General features: G+C 40.9%; 2 protein-coding genes across 3 annotated transcripts in view; one reads left to right on the top strand and one right to left on the bottom strand.

Moving 5' to 3' along the window:
- The window catches only part of INSYN2B (inhibitory synaptic factor family member 2B), a 148,519-nt gene extending 141,427 nt beyond the window's left edge, over positions 1–7,092 (bottom strand). For both annotated transcript variants that reach the window (XM_077327134.1, XM_077327135.1), the window contains exon 1: positions 6,883–7,092. The gene's annotated coding sequence lies outside the window, so the exon portion shown is untranslated. The remainder of the gene's footprint in view (positions 1–6,882) is intronic.
- Positions 1–24,613, top strand: part of DOCK2 (dedicator of cytokinesis 2) — a 430,014-nt gene that overhangs the window by 286,191 nt on the left and 119,210 nt on the right. The window contains exons 28-29 of the mRNA XM_077327133.1: positions 8,588–8,686; positions 11,529–11,623. Of these exons, the coding sequence (XP_077183248.1) occupies positions 8,588–8,686; positions 11,529–11,623 (194 nt within the window). The remainder of the gene's footprint in view (positions 1–8,587; positions 8,687–11,528; positions 11,624–24,613) is intronic.

Here is a 24,613-nt window from a genome sequence, read left to right as displayed (position 1 = left end):
AAGTTTAAACCCATTGCTGCGTGTCCTTTCCTCTGCAGCCAATGGGAACAGCATCCTGCCCTCCTCCAAATGACAACCTTTCAAATACTTAAAGAAGGCTATCATGTCCCCTCTCAACCTCCTTTTCTCCAGGTGGAACATTCCCAAGTCCTTCAGCCTATTTTCATAGGTCTTTGTTCCTTGGCCCCAGATCATCCTCATCACTCTCCTCTATACCCTTTCAATTTTATCTATGTTCTTCTTGAAGTGAGGCCTCCAGAACTGCACACAGTACTCCAGATGTGGTCTGACCAGTGCCGTATATAATGGGACTATGACATCTTGTGATTTTGATGTGATGCCTCTGTTGATACAGCCAGAAATGGCATTCGCCTTTTTTACCGCTGTATCACACTGCCTGCTGATGTTTAGTTTACAGTCCACAAGTACCCCAAGGTCTCGGTCACACACAGTGCTACCTAGAAGCGTATCCCCCATCCAGTAGACATGCTTTTCATTTTTCTGATCCAGATGCAGAACTTTACACTTCTCTTTATTAAATTGCAACTTGTTCTCATTTGCCCATTTTTCCATTGTGTTCAGATCTTGTTGAACTCTGTCTCTATCTTCCGGAGTATTTGCCAGTCCTCCCAATTTGGTGTCATCTGCAAACTTGATGAGTAGTCCCTCCACCCCCTCATCTAGATCATTAATAAATATGTTAAAAAGTACCGGACCAAGCACCAAGCCCTGAGGTACCCCATGCTGACTTCCTTGGATCACCAAATTGTCCTCTAGATGTTTGCAGATCACTCCCTTTAATATCTGCTCCATTATCTTCCCCACAACAGAGGTCAGACTCACTGTAGTTTCCTGGGTCATCCTTCCTTTCTTGAAGATATATTTGCATATATGTTCGATATATATTTGCATATATGCTCGATTGCCAAGGAAAATATATCATCTTACCCTTGGCCCCTTATGCACGGGCCATAATGCCCACGTTGGCGGCAGCAGCACTTCGGGAAAAATCACCGATAATGCTCACTGCCGCTGACTACGCAGGCGTCTCGGCCCAGGGCTACGGAAGACCCGCGTTAAGCAAATGCGGGATCTTCCGTAGCTTCCTGGGTAAGCCGGGGCTGTGGCGGGCCGGCACTGTGCATAATTGCGAGCTTCAGGCCTATCGGCCCGCCCAGCCCTGACCCTACGGTGTCCCTATAGGGACACTGCACGCCCCTGCGGGCTCTGTGGAGCCCTGGAGCTGGCAGGGGTGACCCCCTGCCCCCACCTGGGCATGCAGAGGGGTCCTGGGCCCCCCCACTCCCCCGCAGGCCATCCAGAGCTCCCCCCCCCACTGCTCTGGCTTACTTCCTGGCCCCGGCATTCAGCGTGCACTGGCACTACACTGGGGAAGCCCAGCATGCCCCGCCCCCATGCATACACAGGGAACGGTGAGGCATCCTGCCCCGCCATAGAAGAAGAAGAAGAAGAAGAAGAAGAAGAAGAAGAAGAAGAAGAAGAAGAAGAAGAAGAAGAAGAAGGGTTGGTTCTTATATGCTGCTTTTCCCTACCTGAAGGAGGCTCAAAGCAGCTTACAGTCGCCTTCCCATTCCTCTCCCCACAACAGACACCCTGTGGGGTGGGTGAGGCTGAGAGAGCCCTGATATCACTGCAGTTTTATCAGTGCCGTGGCGAGCCCAAGGTCACCCAGCTGGCTGCATGTGAAGGAGTGCAGAATTGAACCCGGCATGCCAGATTAGAAGTCCGCACTCCTAACCACTACACCAAACTGGCTCTCTAACGGCACGGCAGCAGCACGCCATAGGTGCTGCCATGCATAAAATGCTCTTGTCTGTTTTCTTGCTATGTGCAGAAATACCCTCTTAAAATTCAGCATTAGTCAAAATAGGTGGATGATACAGGTATACGAAAATGTTATTTTCTAGGTTTTTGTATATTGAATCCCCAAAATATCAGTATTTTCTGATATTCTTTAATTTTAAAGTGGCATAGTATTTGGATTTGGGATTTTTCAGAACTCCTGATTTTTTTCAGCTTTGTTATACCCTATAGGGATGGTTATAGTCAACGATCCCCATAGGGTATAATGGATTATTCATTAAGGGGGTGTCCAGGGCCATGAAGAGGGCTGGTTTTTTTTTTTTTTTTGAGGTAGAGGGACCAGATTTGTAGCATAGCTGCTAGTGTCTCTCCTCAGCCTCCTCCAAATTTCAAAACCTATCCTTCGACAGCCAGCTTGGCGTACTGGTTAAGATCAGTGACTTCTAATCTGGTTTGATTCCCTGCTTCTCCATATACAGCCAACTGGGTAACTTTGGACTAGTCACAGTCCTATTATAGCTGTTCTTAGAGAGTAGTTCTGTCAGAGCTCTCTCAGCTTCATCTAGCTCACAGGGTGTCTGTTGTGGGGAGACAAAGTGAGGGTAAGCTACTTTGATACTCCTTCAGGAAGTGAAAGCAGGGTATAAAAACAAACTCTTCTTCTTTAAAAATTGGACCACAGGATCCAAGTCTATGGTCTGTGAGTAGGGGTGTGCATTCAATATATCCAAGAAAAAAGAAAAAAAGTCAAAAATACATTATCAGTAGTTTTAGGCTTTTATTTTAGTTCAATAATGATTGGGGCTGAATTCTGGCTATCTGAAATGGCTGAGCCTCAAAATTATGATTCCTTTGAACACCCATTAACTCCAGCTGTCCAGTGGTCCCAGAAATTCCAAATATTTTCAGGATTTGGGGGGGGGGGAGGCTTGTCTATTCTGGGTAGCCAAAAAAAAATACACAGATCAGTTGAAAAAATAGCAGCTATTCGGGGGGGGGGGGGGGCTCGGATGTAGTTGAATGCCTACCTCTAGTGGGTGATGGAAAGTGCACTCAAGTTGCAGTTGAGTTATGGCAACTATAGCTTTCAAGATCTGATGATTCAAGTGGGTAGCTGTGTTGGTCTGAAGTAGCACAAGAAAATCAGAGTCCAGTAGGACCTTTAAGACCAACAAAGATTTATTCAAGGCATGAGCTTTAGAGTACAAGCACTCGTCCTCAGGCTAAGAACTCCCTATCTGATGAGATAGGGCTATTTTGGGCCATTCAGTTTATGGCAGTTATTGTATTAAATGACTGTAAGAAGATCATGCCGTAGAACAGGCTATAGTAATATTAAACAGGGCAACTTTGTTTGGAAAATATTTTAAAGAGTTTTTCAGAAAATACTCTGGAAGAGAGCTATTTTACTCCTGAATTGAAGAGGTTATTATGTGGAGTTAGAAACCTGCATCTAGCATTGGTTTTAGCCCTAGAATGTAGAACAATATGAAGACAATTGCTTTTGGTTACTAGGGAGATACTGCACTGGAGAAAAGCACCGTAATTTTATAACCCATAGCAGCTTTTTAAAATATTGGAACAAAACTTGTTGCTACTCCTTTTCATATTTGTTTCAAACTGCATATCTTATATTTCCCATTAACATAATCCAGGTAGATTTTATCCTCTTAAAATCTGCTAAAGTCTCAAAAGTATCTAGAATGCAAATAAAACAGTGGTCCAAGATGAAAGCTGACATGTGAGCTTTCAATCTGAAACAAGAAGCTGTCTGTGAAATGTGCAGATGGACTACCTGGGCTATTCTCCAGTCACCTATGAAAGACAAGAAGACAGCTCAAGTGAGCTATCAGGCCTACATAACAAATCTCGAAGTGATGGGAGTTGATTATTAGGGAACATTATGCCTATAAGCTGTGGCAAACTTGAGTGAGATGACTTGGATCCAGAATTTTAGATATATCTGAAGAACATCATCCAAGTTGTTACACAATAGCCTATTGCTAATATGGTTTTGTATTTGGGGATTTTATGGATGGTTTTGTATTAGTGTTTTTATTTGAGGTCAGAAATGGTCAAGGAAGTGAATCACTATGTTAACTATCTGTGAAAATCTTTGATAACCAATGATTATGGGTAAGTAAATAGTACAATGGAAATTAGTATATTTAGTACCTAGTTTTCAGTTCAGACCCCTTAAATTCTGTATTGAAGGCAATCATTAACATTTTATAAGAATGTAATAACCTCAAATGAGAGATATTTGCAATTAAGTAACACAGACCTTTTTAAACTATGGGTAGGATCACATGAATCTGTTCTACTCATGACAGAACCTTCTGCTGGTGGAAGTATCTTGTTCTTCTCTAGAGGAAGTCCCATTGCATCACAAGAAGGTTGTACCATCAGTAGAAGGGATTCATAGGCTCTAACCCTATGGAAGCAGAATAGCAATAATTCAGGTAAAGGGTCTGTCTTCTGTTGATGCTGTACTGATAACTGCCTAAAGGTATTCAGCAAGCACAGATTTTGTACTCAGTGCTACAATCCTGGATCTGTTGTGGTACCCTAGTTCAATGGAGCTTTTTTTTAGTTTACATCATCCATGAGATGTATATTCACCCTAAAGGATAGTGCACCAATGTTTTTTTTATGCGTAGATCTGCTGCGCCTAGTGTAAATACAAGATGCTAATTGACATGTATTTATGCATATGGAAGACAGACAACTCAGATTGCCCTGGGAAATTCTCCTCCAGAGAAGATAACACTCTACTTTTCCACCAAGAACACAATTCTGGGAGAGGGGACATTCTCTGACCTTCTGGAACATTCTCTCCATCCCAACTATTTTTTTGATGGGAAAGTAGAATGTTATCTTCTCTCCTCCTGCTGTTCACAGGTTAAGCATCCAGGGGAAGAAGCAGGGAAGAAGTAGGTCTGGTCCACAAGTCCTACAATTGTCTCAAATGTCTAGATAAAGTCATAGTTTAACTAGTGTTGGATCAGCATTGGCACATAACTTTATTAGGTGCACACTGTCCTGACTTCATTTCTTTTAGTGCTTTTCTTTTATTTATATGACTCTTATTTGAAGTTACTACGGCAACCTGTCACCATCTGGCGTTGTAAAGTATGATGAAATTTTTGGTTGCTAGGTGCTGAAGTTTGCTGTGTCTTTTTGTGGAGCCGTGGTAGCCTTTCTTTGTTTTGTATCAAATATCTGAGGATTAAGGACACATGCATGTAGCCATTATTTTTTATAGTTTAGCAAGTCACATTCATACTCTTGAGATGTCACTTGCTGTATTATTTCACTTAAATCTCTAAACTATGCTATTTTTCTTTTGCATACACTTTACAGTGTCATTAATAAAATCAGTGAATTATTTTAGTAAGCTGCAAATGTTTGATCAATAGTCTTAATTTCATTGCCACCAGGGAGTATCTCATTTTACTTTGACACCCTCTTCAATCTATACTGTTTGAATAGATATAAATTCTGTAGTCTCTACCTTTAATTCTTTTTACTTCAGCTGGCAATATTTCATTTTAAAACATAGCCAATTTGGCTAATGGGCATTGTTTTGCTTTGAGTTTATAGTGTGAATCAGATGGTGCACTGTTGCTGTGCATGCAGTGATTAAATTTATGCACGTTATTGATTGCATATATTGGTAATAGCACAATGTCTTCCAAATGGACTCCTTCCCCTCCACATTCTGTTAAGTACTCTCTCATCATTCAAGTGTTTGCCATGATTACACTTTATTTCTCCGCAGGTCTGACCTAGTTTCAATCATGCATATTGGTGGAGTGATTCATTAGACACATTTTAACAAGGCTAAGCACAGCAGAAATGACATGTCAAGATTCCACTTGAACAACTTTTATCTCCTTGGCTGCTAGTTTTCTATATATTTGTTTAGCGGTGTAAAAAGTCGCAGTCCTCTCTTAATAAGTGCCTTCAGGAGGGAAAGCAGGCACCTCAATGTTGGTTAATTGCTGAGTTTGTAGTAAGTGCCTTATGCTTCAGTCCACGCTATAAGCAATAAAGAGAAACTGAAAAAAAGCAGAAATTGGCAGTGGGGGAGTAATGAAGTGTCCCCCGCCAGTAATCAATGACACTATCTTGAATTCTCCGTTCTTGTACAATATAGATTCAGTTTGCTGCCTGAATCATGCAGTTCTGAAATATGCTTATGATATAATCTTTTTTTTGGGGGGGGAGGGATTATGGGGGACGGTGGAATTGGGGATTTTGCGAACATGGAAGCCTTGACATCTGTGTTCATACAATTGCTAGACTGGCAGAAATGAAAGGTGCATTTCAAAAGGGCAGTATTAAGAATCCTTCATAAGACAACCAAGAGTGTACTGATTAGAAAGTTTAGCCAACGTGTACCTTCAGAATATTACACAGCAGCCCTAGCCCTGTGTTGTTCCTCTCCTCAGCACCCATTGATCAATGACTCAAATCAGAGAGCAGGACCATTATTTTAGCTTACTGCCAGCAGAAATGGGTTTCATGAACCAAAGCGTGTCAACTGTTAGTTCACACTGTTCCCATTTGTGCTTGATAAGTCTATGCAGATATGCTGGGCTGCAATGTTGAGTACAGCTAGATGGATTTTTTAAAAAGTTTGCCTTAATACATAACTGACGTCTATAAAAATAATTTTAGGTCAACACAAAGAGAGCCTCTCCTTCCTTAATGGATAGTAAAAATCATTTGAGGGAGGGGGGCAGCCGAGAACGTTCTTTGTAAAATCTTTCAGATAGTATTAAAAACATCAGGATTACAAAGCATGCGAAATATTTTTGCCATTTACATCAGCAGTGCTTTCAGAATTAAAATTAGGACATATGGCTCTCAAAGCTAGTCTCTGCCACACAATTACAGCTCCCGGTTTTGGGTGAGCAGTTTACATTCTTACACACACACATGCACTCTGACACATTTTGCCCGTGAAAGTAAACTACTATAGCAAGGGGAGGGAAAAATAAGCATTTCCGATTGGGAAGAGCATCAGGAACAAAAGCCAACACAAATCCTTACCTGAAAGATCAGGGATTACCTGCTGGAAATATTTTCTTTTAGTCTCCCACAGACAGTCAAAGCTCTGAGTAGCACAAACGTTACTCCAAAACCAGGAATAAGTAGTCGTTTATGTTGCAATTTTCACTGTTTATATGCCAGAAGTGTGCTGGCTCTGCTCACGTAGGAATAAATAAAAAAAAGCAGCACCAACTGAACAGAAGCTACCATATGAAAGTAAAAAAGACCTCTAGTGGCAGCAACCTGAAGTTAAAGAGGCTTCTTTGCTTGCTTTAAGTGGTAGACAAAATGGTTGGGAATGTCAGACCTCAGATCATTCACAGAGATGTGTGACCTTGCTGTTTTTGTCATGGTAAACAATTCACAGGAGGAAATCTAATTTTGCAGACCAATTGTAAATGAACTTTTGGCCAGAAGACTGGGAAAGACAAGTAAACTGATCTAATAAGCGGATGTGATTGATGGGTCCTCCTTCCTTGATTTTCCGTGCATGTTATTTCTCAGCACAAAGTTCAGAGCACTAGCAAGCTAATCATTTGAAAAAGAAAGAATTATTGGAATTCTTATGCAAAAAAAACTTCACTAATAAAAAAATCCTGAGCATGAAGAAACTTCAAAATTTATTTTAGTGGCTTCTAACAACTCTGAAACACATTATTTGTAATGTAAAAATCTTTTATTTCAGTTAAGGTAACTTGTTAATTATATACCTAAGATTATATTTTAAGGGATGGTTTTATTGTATTTTTTTCAACACACATGGATTGAGAGCCAGTTTTGTGTACTGGTTAGGAGTGCGGATTTCTAATCTGGTACACCGGGTTCAATTCTGCACTCTCCCACATGCAGCCAGCTGGGTGACCTTGGGCTCGCCATGGCACTGATAAAACTGTTCTGAACGAGCAATGATATCAGGGCTCTCTCAGCCTCACCCAACTCACAGGGTGTCTGTTGTGGGGAGAGGAACGGGAAGGCGACTGTAAGCCGCTTTGAGACTCCTTTGGGGCAGAGAAAAGCGGCATATAAGAACAAACTCTTCTACTTCTTCTTGATTTGACAGCTGTGGCTTTTCTCTTCTCTAACATCATATTTAAAAATGACTTAACAGCAATATAGTCTTCCTTCATGGTTTCCTACCTAGCCACTTTTAATAAAATCTGACTTTTGATTTCAGTTATTGTTAGGTTACTCCAACACAGCCTCACTATAAGCTAATGGACTATTTTAATTTAAAGGGGATTTACATTATGCAAATAGAAATTTTGTCCCTCCTGTAGCTGAACTATTTTTTAATGAATATTGTACGATCTTTCAGAAGATCTCTAGGAAAATATTTTCCCTGGTTTATAATTGTACTGCCAAACTTTTCAAGAACTTGCATCAAGAATTTTAAAATAGTGTTAAAGTTGAGTATATTGGGTGGCATGAAGCAGTGCCTGTAGCAAAATGGTGTCACTTTTTAGTAAGATCAATAATTTTGAACAGTGCTGATTTTTTTTGTAAATTGCAATTTGTGTGGTATAATCAGAAGCACTTCTTCCCCTTATTGCCATCAGATTCTTGGCACATGTTATTTTTGCATGTCTAACTTCTTATCCATTCTAAATGTAATTTGGTGCTGCTGAATATATACAGGTTCTTCTGTTTCTGCAAACCACTCAGCCTCAATGTGCACTTCAATATTGTTAATTTCTCTCTCTTCCAGAGTCACTTTGTGGCCTGCATGACAGCAATTTTGAGCCAAATGAGTGACAAACATTACTCATCTTACATTGAAACGTTTCAGACAAGCTCAGAACTCGTGGTAAGTTGTCATGGAAATGCAGGCCAATAGAGTTTCCCTTCAACATTTTGAACTTCACAACCTCACCTGTTTCCCTCCAAAGGCTCAAAAGCTTACAAGGATCAGTTGTAGATTAAAGGATAAATAAAAATAAAGCTGCTTGGTTCAGATATAATTAAGGTCTTCGGCGATTGGTAAAAACCTGACTTCTTATGGTTATGTATGTAACACAACTTATGCTTTCCTGGTTTCAGAAGTCTTCAGTCAAACACCTGTTTCTTCCTACATTTAAATTTGTGTGTCTAGACAAATGCATTTGTTTCTTCCCCTCATACTCAGATTCTGTTTGGTAGCAGATGGGAAAACTATAGAAAAATTAAACATAAACACCCTGGCAAATAGTATAATTAAGAATATTGTTTAGAAACTGGAACTATGTGAGTTAAATTGACCAATATAGTCTATTTGCATCATGTGCTTATGGGACAAATACTGTCAAAAATGACCAAGATTTCTTGGTGTGCTACAATAATGTGTGTGCCATGATAAGACAGCATACCTATTTATTAGAACATAAAATTGGAGAGGAGTGGGATGCATCATTTACGTTTATTTCATGATTTATCAAACTATCTTTAGAGTTTTTGCTGGATTTTGAAAAAATGGAATGCATTGGCAACTTGTCTTGTCTGTCATCCAAAATAGTAATGGTGGAAAATGGATGGTTTACACAAAGGCCTTCCCATTAGGATGCTGAAAACATAGGCTTCCTCATGGGAGTCTAAAAACATGTTGCTTCTCTGGCCACTGCCGCAAATGGAATGGAAATAGATAAAATGGTGTCTACATGCCTAGTCTCTGCACTGCTCACCGCCGTTCCCCTATTTCCCTTTCTCTCTGACTATTTCCACATGGAGTCGTAAAACACTCGCTGCCTTCTGCTTGCAAACGTGCGATAGGAAACAGCATGTTTGCACGCTTCCTGATGGGAGATCCCTCCTGAATTTTCCTGCTGCCTCATTGCGGCTTTTCCCTTCCCGACAAGGGTGACAGAGAAGCCTAAATTGTGGATAACCTGCACTTCTCCCCCCGCTCTTCGAGTTGTCAATCAACACAAGCCACCAATCCCTTCTAAGTGTTTTTTTTGGGGAGGTACTCAAACCTCTGTCCCCCCTGAGTCCTGAAATAAATTTTAAAAAGAAAACTACACTTCCGCATTGCTATGGGGAAACGCCATTGCTATGGGGAAAATGATACAGTTTTTAAAACAAACTTTCACTGCCGTGTTGCTACGGGCTCACACAAGAATAAAACATTTCCTTTGATCCCTTTTTTGGATACTTTGTATAATGGTCTCTTTATGTGCCAGTAGTTTTGTGATAGGCTGGCCATGGTAACTGGACTCTGATGATTGTGTGTTCACAATAAAGATTTAAGACACAGAGCATGGATGCCAAGCTAATAGGGAGATGGCGCTTCATCATATGCCCCCCCTTTCCCTTTCATACCCCACTGCCAGAAAATACAAACAGAAATGAGTTTTAGCTGCCCAATCCCAGTTCAGTTTATTGGTCAGCTGTTGGCCATTTCAATAAAATTGACTGTTGTATACAAAATCAGTTAAAATTGAGATATAAAACTGATAAAAATATAAAAGATTTAAAAGTTGTCAAATGGGTTCCTACATGGTACTGTAATATTACACAGATAAGACCATACAATATTAAAAGAAACCACAATGATTAGGGTTTTAGCTCTGATTACACAATTTGGACATTATTTTCCTAGCAGTGAGGGCAAACTTGAAAACTCATTCCAACTCCTGCATAGCCGCTGGTTGCTGCCAACATCATGTGGAAGCAACACTAAAACCTGTGAGCATTGAGAGGCTGTGCTGGGGCAAATTCCTCATGTGGAAATGGTCAAGGTCATGCCTCTGTGAATGTACAGATGATAAGAAATATATGCTGGCCCACTTGGGACCCAGCAGCCTGTCTTTACCAGCTAAGCCACACTGTAAAGACTGCAATGTAACTCAGCTGGGAAAACTAACAAGGCTTTTAAAGAGATTAAAAAATGGAGAGATGAAAAGTTGTGTTTAACTCTGCTGTTTTAAAGATAGCTCTTAGGTCTGCCCTAAGAATGGCTACTGGCAGAGACTCCGCACAGCTACCCTACAGTTTCTACTTTGAATCAGAACAAAGGAGGGTCTCCTTTGATCCATTTTAAGGGCCAAATACAATTCATGTTCAGAATGAGCAAGATGTCATGGGGAAGTTCCTATTTAATTTTTCTTAATTCTAGGCAGAGAGATAGAAACATTTCCAATACTATGTTTTTCCACCCCACATATGTAAATCTAGTCTGTTTGTCCATGGTTAATCTGGGTTGTTGTGCTGTAAATCTGTCACATTAGATTGGGTAAATGAGGGGTGTGAAACTGGGACATGGAGTATTTGCCTTATTTGCTAACATTGTTTAAATATTCAAATTATTTAAATTTGAATTTTCTAATTTAAAATTTCCTGGAAAACCCATATCACTGCTTTAAATTTGTGTTAGTTCAATTTTGGTATATTAATAGAAGCTTGTTTTAATTGTGGCAGTGATTTTATTGAGTTGTATTTAATGCCCTTACACTGTGGCAATTTCTACAAAAAAAGTGAACTTCTGGGAGGCAGAATATTGGTACCAATTCTTTTACTTCTGTTGTATTACTTCAGGTCATTGGACCATCCTGGGTTATTGATGGCTACATTAAGCTATTCTATGAGAGCAAGTTATTTTGGTGTGTGTTTTTTAAATCCAATATGGAGGTGGTACATAAAGAATGCAAATTTACCATGACATTATTGCTTTTTAGGACTTTTTGATGGAAACATTCATAATGTTTAAAGACCTTATTGGAAAAAACGTCTACCCCTTGGACTGGATGGCTATGAGCATTGTGCAGAACAGGTAATCTGAACCCTCAAAGGCAAACACAGGCAGACGGTCATAGCTGGTGGCTAGCCAAAGATGTGATAAATCTGGGACTGCAAAGTGAGATAGCAATGTAAGGCGTGCAACAGGCCATACTACTTAGCTTATGAACTGCATTCAGTTTGATGTATATAAGCTGAGCAGACCTAGCCCAGAGCTTGAAAGCTATCCAAAGATGAAAAAGCTTATGTTTGAATTTTGAAACTATGATTCCTTAATCATCCAATACCACAAAGGTGAAATGAAGGAAATATTTAAAACATATTGCACTGGAAGAGCTGCATTGGATAGAATGAATTTTAATCGTTTTAACTACTGCATGTTTTTATATATCTGTACTTCTGGTTATCCCTCTGTTCATGTGTATTTATTCATCTGCACTGGGCATTTATTCCAATTTTACATTTGCCAACTTATTTACTGCAACTTTAGAGGCAAGGACTAGGAGAAATGGATTCATAATATGGGAAAGGAGGTTCCACTTATATATTAGAAAGCATTTTCTGATGATGAGGGCTGATGGAAGATGGAATATGCTTCCTCAGAGTGGTGGAGTCTCCTTCATTGGAAGTTTTTAGGAGGAGATTGGAAGAGCACCTGTCAAGAGTGTGTGATTGTTAAGTCCCAATGAAAGTGGAGGCTGGACTGGATGGCCCATTGTAGTCTCTTCCAATTCTCTGTGTGATTCTGATCCAATTTTAAATGACTTTAACATCAGGTTTTCCAGTTGGTGGTTTCTGAATATTGGCAAAGCTGCTGATGTTCTTGCATTTTTCCTTCTGTCTTCATCTATTGGAAACTGGGGAAAGGTCATGGAAGGAAGCCAGGACACCAAGTGTAAGAACAGCTCTTTTATTGTGCTCTCAGCATGAGTGCAAATTGTAGTAAGCAACAACAAGACTGAGAAACCCCCCGGACAATCCCACATTCATACACAAGCAGAAAAAAAGGATCTAACCACCTGTGCACATGACTGGCAGGTTGAGGTTCAAATTGATTGGATCCAGCAAATAGGATCCTCACTGCACATTGGTTATTGTGCATGTGTTGGGATCCTGCCTCAGATCTCAAGCATGGTCCTTGGCAGATCCACAAACACAGCAGGTCAAGTCCATACTCAGATGAATCTTGTTTTTAATATGAAAATATATGTTGGATATATAAAGCCAAGAAGGATTAGATAAAACAGGGAAAAGGCACAACTAGCTGTGCAATTCAAATAGATCTATAATACCACTCTAATTTTGGCATTATGCCAAAAACAAATCCAGACTACATATTTGTTGCTGTTTATAACCAAGAAATGCTGTTGTTCAATCATAAAGATTTTTCTGTATGGTATCTGTGACAAAGATTTAGGGGTCTCCCTCTCTGCCCCTCTGTGGATCCCACCATACACAGAGAGCCAATAAAACACACCAGAGCCAAATGTTTGGAAAAAAACTGTATTAAAGGATATTCTAAAGCTACAGCAAGCTGGAGTAATGATACAAGTATATTGTGTGACAAAGAATAAAGGAGAACAAACCATAACTGGTCTCGTCTCCCCCTACAGTTGGGAGATGAGCGAGGTCCCGGACAGTTTAACTTTTCTAAGAAAATGCCTTACCCAAATTATAATGGCAGAGTCCTTGTGGATGGAAGTCAGGACTCGCAATGAGGCCCAAGAAACTGTCCCCATTTATAATTAGCAAATGTTTTTGATGTGCCAGAGCTAGGGCATTTGAAAAGATCTAATGACCCAACTCTGACCAACTAGCCTCAATAGCGCTGGGGTATGAAGCGGCCATGGCTTGAAGAGTTGTCACCTTTCCTAACCCATGCTGTGTTTGTGAGGGAGACAAATACCAGCATGTCCTCACAGTATTGTATCTCCCTTAATATTAGTACTTAACAATTATGGAGCTGGGACCATGAGGAAAATAGTGAATTCATTTTGGTGGATTCTTATTTTAGCATTCTGGATCATATTCAATACTTGGAATTAAAACACCGCTGTAGTGAGCATACATGCAAAATAAATGCCTAGTGAACACCCACACTATATAATCCATAAATTCTTATGATGCAGTCGTTTGTTCATCCATATTTTTTTTGTTCATTCTCTGTCATTACCGAAACTCTGATAAACAAATGATGAAGTTGACTAGTTAGATGACTGAAAACAGCAACGATTGGATAAAAGCAGTCAAAATACAAAAAATAATATTGATAACTCAGGCCGTCTTGGCATCATATAGGACAATGAATTAGAAATTCTTCCCGGTTTGGTCACCAGCTACAGTTTCTGAATTAATATCCACCACCCAGTAGCTGGTCCTGGCAGACATATCCTCAGTTATATCATCATGATTCAGTCTGCAGGCTATATCATCCTCAGATGTATATCTGTGGGTGAAGTTCCACATTCTTCCTTGCATCTTAGTGATCACTATTTTAATTTCCAAAACTGATTTCTCATTGCTGACGTGGGCTATTCTGTGTTCCTACAACAAACCCTAAGCCCAACAGGGAAAACATCCCAAAGAGTCAAGGGCAGGCTTTCTCAACCAGGGTTTCATGAAACTCTGGGGTTTCTTGACAGCCCAGGAAGGGTTTCCCAAATGGGTAGGAATTAATTAAAATTTCTGTATTTTTAACATTTGTTGAATATTTATGGGGTATATAGTCATGTCAGCCCATCCACCCCCTCCCAAAATGACAATAATGATCCTGGAGGGGGTGAGGAGGGGAGGGCACCCATATGGGCATGTACAGAGTTATGCTTCCCAACCATATTACGCATGATCATACCACTTCTGGGGTTTCTCGAAGCCTGAAGAATGCTTCAGGAGTTTCTCAATGATTGAAAAGTTGAGAAAGTCTGGTCTAGGGTGTCATTGTGTCCTGAAGAGTCCTGTCTTTTGTAATTTGGTCCAAAAAGATGCAGCAGATAATAATCTCCTCATTAATCAAATACTTGGTTCTGAAAGGGCTTTTGAAAAAAACAAGAGTCCTTAAATCATTTATCAGAACAGAAAAATGGAGTTGAATTCAAAATCAAAATATAAACAATAAATGGTGTAATTATAGGTATAATTTTGTGTTAATTATGGTTGGGACCATGGTTTTATCATTCTGGTCTTCCCCCATTTTTTTATCAAGGTGGTGTCTAATCTTGTATTCCTGAAGAATCTTCCATTTCTGCAGTAATAACCAATTGCTACACTGACGCTTACTAGATCTCCAGCTATGACAGTACTCAGTATGCATCAGTTCCAGCAAAACTGGAAGTGACATCATAATATCAGGGGCACTCCAGGATTTTCCAAGAATGCTATAGTTTAACTGTAGTGTGTTTGTAAAGCCTAGAGTGACTCTTGACAGCTTTATGCTTCTTTCATTTCTTTCTTCTTTCATTCCTGGCACATGCCTGACTTCATCCTGCTTCCAAAAGGTAGATGTGATCAGAGTTAAGTGAAAGCTGTCAAAACTTCTAGTACTCCCATGCTTTAGATGGACTGTCTTTAAAAGCCTGGTTTGGAATATTAATATAACGTTTGTTGCTGTATTTTTAAGGAAACATTTTTTAGAAGTTTAAAACTGCACATACCTTACATGGAAGATCCAACATGTATTGTGTGTAGCTGTGACTTCTGCTTAAACAAGGGCCTTCAGACATATGGCCCATGGACTGGAACTGCCCTATCCAGGGCTCTTACCTGGCCTATGAGTAGTTGATGTGAGGGAAGAAAGTAAGGATGCTGTTGTAATGTGTGGAGGGGTGGGGGGACGACGACAAGTGGATACAGGCAGAGAGGTGTGTAGGGTCAGTGCTGTCAAGAAATAGAAAGGAAATGGCTAGGGGGTTGGGCTAAGAGGCTGAGGTAAAATAGTGCTGGGGATATGGCAGTGCAGGTGGAGAAAAAAGGAAACAAGTTGCTTTTTCCTCTTCCCAAGACCTTTAGAGCTAGGATGGGGAAAGTGAGGAAACAAAGAGTGAGAGATGGATCATAGCTACTGACACCAAGGGTTTGGTGTGTGTGTACTGAAAAACTATCTTATTTACTTGGAAGGAAAATGACTCATCTCCTAAAAGTGCTATCTGTCTGCCTGTCTGTATGTCTGCCTGTCTGTATGTCTGTCTGTCTACCACCACCACCCTGCCAGGCATATAGCCAGACAATTTTTATTTGGGGCCAAATGAATACAGTAGGGAGATGGTGAAGATGCCCACAGTCCTTCCAGGAGCATCATCTTGTCAATATCATTCATTCATTTGATATATATACTGCCCCTGACTGCACAGTGTACACGAATGACTTTAGCTGAGGGAAGAGTGAAAGTCAGGAAAGTTTATTCTCAGTCCTGCTTGTAAGTCTTTCCATGGGTTTATGACTGAAGAAACAGGATGTTGGACTAATAACCATTGAGGACTCTTCTTTTATTCTTCATAAAGATTGGAAGGGTGTGTGTGATCAGTGTGAAGTGTAAACTGGATGAACTTCTTGATTAACTGGAAAAATTTCCAGCACCAAAAGGGCAAAATAAAAATGGGAGGAGCTAAAATGAATGTGCTGACTAACCCTGACATGACATTTGCTGGTCATACTCTGAAGCAAACCTAAAACTTATTTTAGCACTTTAAGTAATCCAGAATTGCCTTTGTATGCATATATTTACTTTCCTCTCCTTCCCCTCTCTGGATCTGTGTGATGGACAGCACTTAGAAAACGAGGCTCTCAGTGCTGAAATAGCAGCAACAGTGAGGGAAGAGGTCCTGTGGTTGGACCGTAGGGGAGCAGACCAGGAAGCGCGCTTGCCCTCTCTGGCCGGGACGCCACTTAAAATCACATCTCAGGCCAGAAACCTGGGGGTGACCATGGATGCCTCACTAACACTTGAGGCACAGGTCAAGCAGGTAGCTGGCCAAGCATTTTTCCATCTTCGCCAGGCTCGGCTACTAGCGCCCTATCTGTCCTCCGAACACCGGGCCACAGTGATCCATGAGACGGTCACCTCCAGATTAGATTTCTGTAACTCGCTCTACACTGGCCTGCCTCTGGGCTTGATCCGGAAACTGCAACTGGTCCAAAATGCGGCTGCTAGGGTCCTCACGGCTACACCTTGGAGGGCCCATATCCAGCCAGTGCTGCAGCAGCTGCACTGGTTACCGGTTATATTTTGGATCAGGTTCAAGGTTTTGGTTTTCATCTTCAAGGCCATCCATGGTCTGGGCCCATCGTATATGAGGGACCGCCTATCGCCCTATACCCCCCGCAGAGCCCTAAGCTCTGCGGGGGCTAACCTATTGGTCATTGCTGGCCCCAAGGAAGCTCGCCTGGCCTCGACCAGGGCCAGGGCCTTTTCGGTTCTGGCCCCGACCTGGTGGAATGAGCTCCCGGAACAGCTGCGGGCCCTGTGGGAACTGTCATCATTCCGCAGGCCCTTCCGCCAGGCTTTCGGTTGAGGCCTGGCAGTAAGAAGATCTAGCCCCCCTCACAAATGTGATGGTTGCGTCTGTCATCTGCCCCCTCCCTTTCCCTTCTTAGTGGGTTGTGGAATTGGGTTCGTTATATTGAATTTTGCCGCCATTCTTCTCTTAACTTTTGTAATTAATTGTATTAGGTTTTATTGTGCTTTTATTGTTTTAGGGGATTGGTTTTATGTGACCCACCTCGAGCCTCTGTGGGGATGCGGGATATAAATTTAATAATAGTAGTAGTAGTAGTAGTTAAAACTCCTCACTAGGCAGATGAGACTCAGGCTGCTCTGAGCCCTGTGAGCTGTTATACTGTCTGTGGGCCAGAATCTAAGTTGATCTAAACTCAGCCTAAGTTGGATTCTGATCCAGTGTCTGTGTCAGAGAGAGAAGTCTAACAGATCTTTACCTGAAACACTCCTTTGAGAGATACTCTAGTGAAAAGACAGAGATTCCATTTGAGAGCTAATCCACACAGTGTTTGATCAGCTAGAGCAGTCATTTGGCAGAGAGAATTTGGGTGGTCAGGTGGAAATTCCCAAATTAAAAAAAATTGGTCAGAGAATCCTAAGGAAGTGATAACCCTGCCTAGTTGTAAGGGGAAATCAGGGGTGAGGTAGAGCTCTAGTAACCTCAGAAGGTAGTGGACTACTAAATCAAAATGTGTTTGGGGATAAACACAGTAGAGAAATCTTTCAATTAAAAAAGAACTTTAACATCTGAAAGAAAAAACTGAATATCTGAAAAACCTGTAACTGAGAATTAGAAACTAAAAATTAACTGATTTGTAAAGAAGAAGAGTTCGTTCTTATATAACACTTTTCTCTACCCAAAGGAGTCTCAAAACAGCTTACATTCACCTTCCCTTTACTTTCCCCACAACAGACACCCTGTGAGGCAGGTGAGGATGAGGGAGCCCTGATATTACTGGTTGGTCAGAACAGCTTTATCAGTGCCATGGCAAGCCCAAGGTCACCCAGCTGGCTGCATGTGGGGGAGCACAGAATCAAACCCAGCCTGCCAGATTAGAAGTCCACACTCCTAACCACTACCAAGCTGGCTCTCTATACTATAAAAAGTATAGTGATTCCTCGATGCCAACAATCATTTTCTCTTTATACAAAAAATCTGTAATTAGTTTGTTCGAGAGAAAACACACACTATCTCAATGCCGTTCTGACCAGGTTTTTAAAAAAGAAAAGACAGTTCTGTATCTTCCCAGAAGCTCCAGGGCTGAATAAACCAAAAAGCTCCAAAATGTCTGGGCAGGACAAGGAGCTTCCTTTTGGAGGGGGAATTTACCTCACAATCGGGAAGGGTATAAAGAGTTATCCATCATAGCATGTAACATAGAAATTAGAATGCTGTTGTCAAAGGGGTTGAGCAACCAAAAGAAAACCTCTCAGGAGAGAATAAGCCTTGTTCATTCCTGACATGTGGTAATACTCAAAAGAGTAAGCACTACATACCTTGTCAGTTGAAAATGGTGGGCAATGATCCTTTGAATGTCTTAATAGCCTTCTGAACTGCCTTTCTTTGCCACTTCAGTCAGCAGCTGTGCTTCAGTTGTTTCTGCCACTTCACTTGTCTCATGTCACTGCCAATCTGGGATCTATCTTTCCTTTTTAAAGACATTACTTCCTTTTCCCACTGTACTGGTCAGCAGCAGCCTGCCACCAAAAACAGGGACATCCCCCACTTGAATCTGTGATGCTGTTGCTCATCTCTCCCCGCACCCAACAAGAGATAATCATACCAATCCCTACTTAGATGCAGACAAGCTGCCATTCTCATAATCTGGACCACAAACAGTGCTATGTGTGTCTTGATTATATTTCTACCCACCAGTCAATGCCCAAATTAGTTTTGTATGAGAAATTCCAAAGATAGGAATAATTACCACTTGTTACACTCTACACTTCCCAAGGGGACATTTTGGCTATTAACAAGGAGACCTTGGAATAACAATTGCTCCTGTGCTCCCTAATGTTTCTCCCCATTTGGAGTATTTGTCTATACAGGTTATTAATCTAAATAACAGCTTTTTAATATTTTCATGACTTAACAGTTCTTTTCATCTCAGACTTCTCACATCTCAGTTGATCTGCACAGCTAGAACATGTCCGCTTTTACAGTATTTTTAAAATTCTACAAAGCAATGACGACACATCACAATGAGCCTCTGGGGAGAGGCGAGTAACAAAACGAAATAATAATAATAATAATAATAATAATAATAATAATAATAATAATAATAATAATAATAATAAATCCAAGCTTGGATCATGCTCCCTTGGGATGGCTTCTTATTTACACTGCATCACCTACTAACGTTAGCAATTCACTGGTCGGATTACTCTTTTTTTGTCTGCATTGCTCCCTTACTGACTCATAAGTATGAGTTGCAACTTGATATAGACTCAACTGTCTGTCTGTTTGTCTATCTATCCCACTCTTACCGTAAGGTGCCATCAATTCATATATACAATTAGCTTTAAAATCACATTTTAAATTTAAAATGATACAAAATCTGACCAATCTGCCAACTAATTTAAGGAGGATATTATTAAGGAGGGTATCCTTTTTAGGGCAGATGTAATTTCCCCTGATATTCTGACGGATTACCTCTGGGAATACAGCCAATCTATGCTGTATTGACCTCAACCATAGGTCTGGTGGAATTGCTCTATATTGAAGAATCTGTGATACTGTTTGTTCTCCATTGGCAGAACATTTTACCAGGCTGGAGCCAAACAGACCCTGGCCCTGATTGAGGCCAGTCTTCCTTCTTTAGGGCCAGCTACTCTGAGCAGCTTTTGGTCAATTGATTGTAATGCTCTTGGGGGAGGCATAAACCAAAAAGACTTTTATTCCTAAAGACATTACAATTTTAAAAAAATTACAGCTAAGTTATGATGAAATACTGCTAAGTTATGAAACACAAGATATTACAGAAATGTCAACCTATTTGTATAACTTAGTACGAGCAAATGCTAAATATATTTGGTACTGTCTATATTCTTTTGCTCCATATTAATCCTGGCAAATGAAAAGCAGTTTGCTCTCTCTTTAATTATCATAGAATCATCGAGTTGGAAGGGAAATTCTGGGTCATCTTGTCCAAACCCCCGCACCATGCAGGACACTCACAACCCAATCACTTATCCACTGTAACCTTCCAACCCCTTGAACCTTCACATAATCAACCTCAGTGTCAGATGGCTATCCATCACCTCCTGTGAATTGGACATGATACCCCATTTTTTACGGGCCAAAATCCTATTTGCCTTTTTAGCCACCAAGTCACACTGCTGACTCATATTCAATGTATGGTATACTAAGACACCTAGATTCTTTTTATACATACTACTGCCAAGTCTCCCCCATCCTATATTGGTATATATGGCTTTTGTACCTAAATGCAGAACTTAACATTGGTCCCTATTGAATTTCATTTTATTCAGTTGAGCCCACTTCTTGAGCCTATCAAAATCATCCTGTATTCTGATTCTGTCTTCTGTTGTGTTTACTACCCCTCCCAGTTTAGGACTGCCTGTAAATGTAATAAGTACCCCCTCTAATCTCTAATCCAAGCCATCCTTATCCATCGTACCTCTATATATTTGTCAAATGCTCCAATGGGTGGAGCATGTCTGGCCTGCTAAAATGGCCTGGATGTGAATCTGGGCCAATCAAGGTGCAGCCAATGAAGCTGGCCACACCCTGATTGGGCTGGCCCCTACACACACCACCCTCCTGGCTGCCATGGCTCAAGCGTGTGTCGTACTTTACCCGGGCAGCAGCAGCGGCATGAAGAAGGCAGTAGCGGCAGCCAGGAGGTTGCGGTGGTGACCAGGAGAAGGAGGAGGCCAGCAGAAGACAACATTTGTCTGCCTCCAATCATCTGGTACCTCACCTGTTCTCCAAGAAGCGTCAAAAATAATAGACAGAGGTTCAGAGATTATATCGGCAAGTTCTTTTAGTACCCTTGGATGCAATTCATCTGGTCCAAAATACTTTGTTTCATTTAAAGAAATTAGATATTTATGGTCTGCCCCCATAGTGATCCTAGGCCACCGTTCCCATCCCCCCTGTTGTGATATGTTTTTGTCACATTGAGCACCATTTCCCTACACAAGAGAAGACTGAGGAGAAATAGGAGTTGACTAGTTCAGCCGTCTCTTCATCATCTGTTATAATTACACTTCCTTGTCCTTGCAGTGGTCCTACAGCGTCCCTACTCCTTTTCATACTTGAAATATAATGATTGAAGCCCTTTTTTTTTTTTGCTATGTTTAGCACTTCTTGCTACCCTAAGCTCATATTGAGCTTTAGCTTTTCTAACACTCTCCCTGCAATCATTGGTTATTTGTTTATGTTTATACTCATCCTTGGTAATAAGGCCTTCCTTCCCTTTCCTAAATGACTCTTTTTATTCCTCAAATAATTTGACAGCTGCTTAGAGAGAAAGGTGACCAGATTTTAACATTGGTAAAGTGGGACACCATTGACCGGGGGGGTTCTTGATTAAAAATTTGGTCTATATGGAGCAACAAAAATTTTCATAGAATGCAAAAATATTATTGTAATATATATCTTTTTAATTTCATCATAAGTACAATTTGCCAGGTGCCCACAGATGTCCCTCCAAAGGTGGGACAATCTGGTCACCTTATTAGAGAGCCACCTTAGGCTCCTTCCATCTTTTCTTCTCAAGGGAATTGTTTGTAATTGAGCCGTTATTATTTCACTTTTAAGAAACTCCCAGCCCTCTTGGACTCCCATCTCTTTAACTCTTTCTGATCACAGGACTCTACCCAGCATACCTTTAAATCTGTTAAAAATTGTTTACCTGAAATCCAGTCTATATGTCCAACTACATAAAGGTTTTCTATTTCCTCACTATTGTAAATTCCTATGGTCACTACTACCAAGTGACTTGATGAGAACCAAGTTTAAAATACCAGACCCCCTGGTTCCCCTCTCTACTTTCTGGGAACTGAAGCTGTCGGCAAGACAAGTCAAGACATTAATGGAGTTTGTTTTTTGGCAGAGTTGGTTTTCCAACAGATAACCATGTAATTGAAGTCATCCATGACCACTGTTTCCCCCCTCTTTGAGAATTTTGTAATCTGGCCTAGGAGTATTGCATCCAATCCCTGACTAACTTGGTGGTCTATAGCAGACCCCCACAATGATACCATTCTCATTCCCTACTCCTTTTTACCCAAGTACACTTAACTGAATTTTCATGCTCAGGTTCCTGTAGTTCTTCACTATACAGATTCTTAACGTATATTGTTACCCCTACCCCCTTCTTTACTTGTCTGTCCCTTTTGACTAGATTGTTCCCCTTAGTTCTGTTACTCCAATTGTCAGTATTATCCCACCAAGTTTCTGTGATTCTTATTGTCATAGTCCCCTTCCACTATTAGGACTACTAGTTCCTCCTGCTTGTTTCCCATACTCTGTGCATTAGTGTAGAAACACTGTAATCCATTCTATGTGTGCCACGTAGTTTTGGTTTTTGAACTCCCTTGTTAGTTAGTAGTTCCCTGCTTGTGTGCCATTCCTTGTAGATTTGCAACCTTCTTACCTTCAGTTCTTGCCATCACACTAGGTTCTGAATTTACGTCTCGTTCCCCCTTTGGATTTAGTTTAAAGCCCTCTTCACCAGGTGTGCAGGGCTTCTCCCAAAAATATTTTTTCCTTCCCTTGTGAGGTGCAAACCATCTCCAGATAGTAGCCCCTATCGCCTGATGAATTGTTGGCATTACAGCAACTCTGATTTATAGGTTCTCTTTTTAGGTTATTATTTGAAAATGTTTTATGGTCCTTATGTACTTAAAAATTCAGTTATGGAAGCACAGTTTGAACTTGCTAAAAGACAAGAATAGCCTCACACTTTTGTATTTGCACCTGTATGATCTGTAGGAAGACTGTCTCAAGTGAGAATCTACTCTAGAGCAAGTACTCAAGTGTTTCCTGCAGAGCTAATTATCCAAAGCACACAGACCCAAAAAAGTCAGCAGATATTTTGTAGGATTTAAAGTTATAACAAGTATTTTTTTCTGACAGAAAGCTTTTCTTGGTCTTTTAATTAAGAAATTTCATTCATAAGCGATCTACAAACCTATATTACAGACTTTAATGTAGTTTGCAGCAGTGCCTGTTTACGAAAGCAGAATATCATCTCCATCTGTCCCCTGTGATATTCTTGCTTTCATTTTTTATGCTGCATGGTGAAATGTTGGGCAATGGTAAGCAATTTGTGTTACAAGTTTCCTGCGGTGCACACAAATCTAAAAACAAAATGCACGTTATTAGAGAAGGCATGGAGAGCAGTTTACGCTAACCAATGAATATTTTTAGTCATGAGTTTTGAGGGGGTACAATGCAGACATTGAGCACAATGCAGTTTATCACCCCACTCCATCTCCTCAAAAGGTGAAGACTTAAGTGTTGGAAGTAACACAAAAGTATGCACTCTGACTTTAAAGATATATCTTTGGGGAAAAAATTATGAAATACCAAGAGATCACTTATTGGATATTCAGCTTATTTTTGTTTTGTGAACAGCAGCTGGAGGAGCTCCCAGATTTGATTAGGCCCATACCACGTGTAATCCATGAAGCTGAGACAGTTTTCCAACAGCAAATTTTACAGCCACTATCCTCAGATACTACTGAGGAATACCAAATACATAAACTCATGAAGGAATTTCCCACCTATATATAGGACCAATTTGTGTGGGCATACTGTAGAACCTTCTCTGGCCGGGACGCAACTTAAGATCATGTCTCAGGCCAGAAATTTGGGGGTGACCATTGATGCCTCACTAACACTCAAGGCACAGGTCAAGCAGGTAGCTGGCCAGGCATTTTTCCATCTTCGCCAGGCTCAGCTACTAGCGCCCCATCTCTCCTCCTAATACTTGGCCACAGTGATCCATGCGACGGTCACCTCCAGATTGGATTTCTGTAACTCGCTCTACACTGGCCTGCCTTTGGGCTTGATCCAGAAACTGCAACTGGTCCAAAATGTGGCTGCTAGGGTCCTTGGAGGGTGTAGTTGGACATATAGACTTGGAATGAGCTCCCAAAAGAACTGCAGGCCCTGCGGGAACTTTCAACATTCTGCAGGGCCTGCAAGATGGAGCTCTTCCGCCAGGCTTTTGGTTGAGGCCGGGCAACAAGGAAGATCCACCCCCCTCACAAATGTGGCGGTTGCATGTGTCATCAGCCCCCCCCCCTTTTTTCCTTTTAGAGGGGTTATGGAAATTTGGTTAGTTTGCATGAACCTTGCCGCCATCCTTGTCTTGCATTGTAGTGATTCATGTACTATGTTTTATTGTTCTTATTACTGTTTTTAGGGGATTGGTTTTATGTGACCAGCCTCGAGCCTCCGGGGGGAGGCGGGATATAAATTAAAGGATAACAACAACAACAACAACAGCAACAGCAACAGAAGCCTCAACCCAGAACCTACCATTAACTATGCAAAAT

Source organism: Paroedura picta, chromosome 3 (assembly GCF_049243985.1).
Source record: "Paroedura picta isolate Pp20150507F chromosome 3, Ppicta_v3.0, whole genome shotgun sequence".
NCBI classification, from domain to species: Eukaryota; Metazoa; Chordata; class Lepidosauria; order Squamata; family Gekkonidae; genus Paroedura; species Paroedura picta.
The sequence above is the reverse complement of the archived record's forward strand: the minus strand, read 5'-3'. Positions and strand labels throughout refer to the sequence as shown.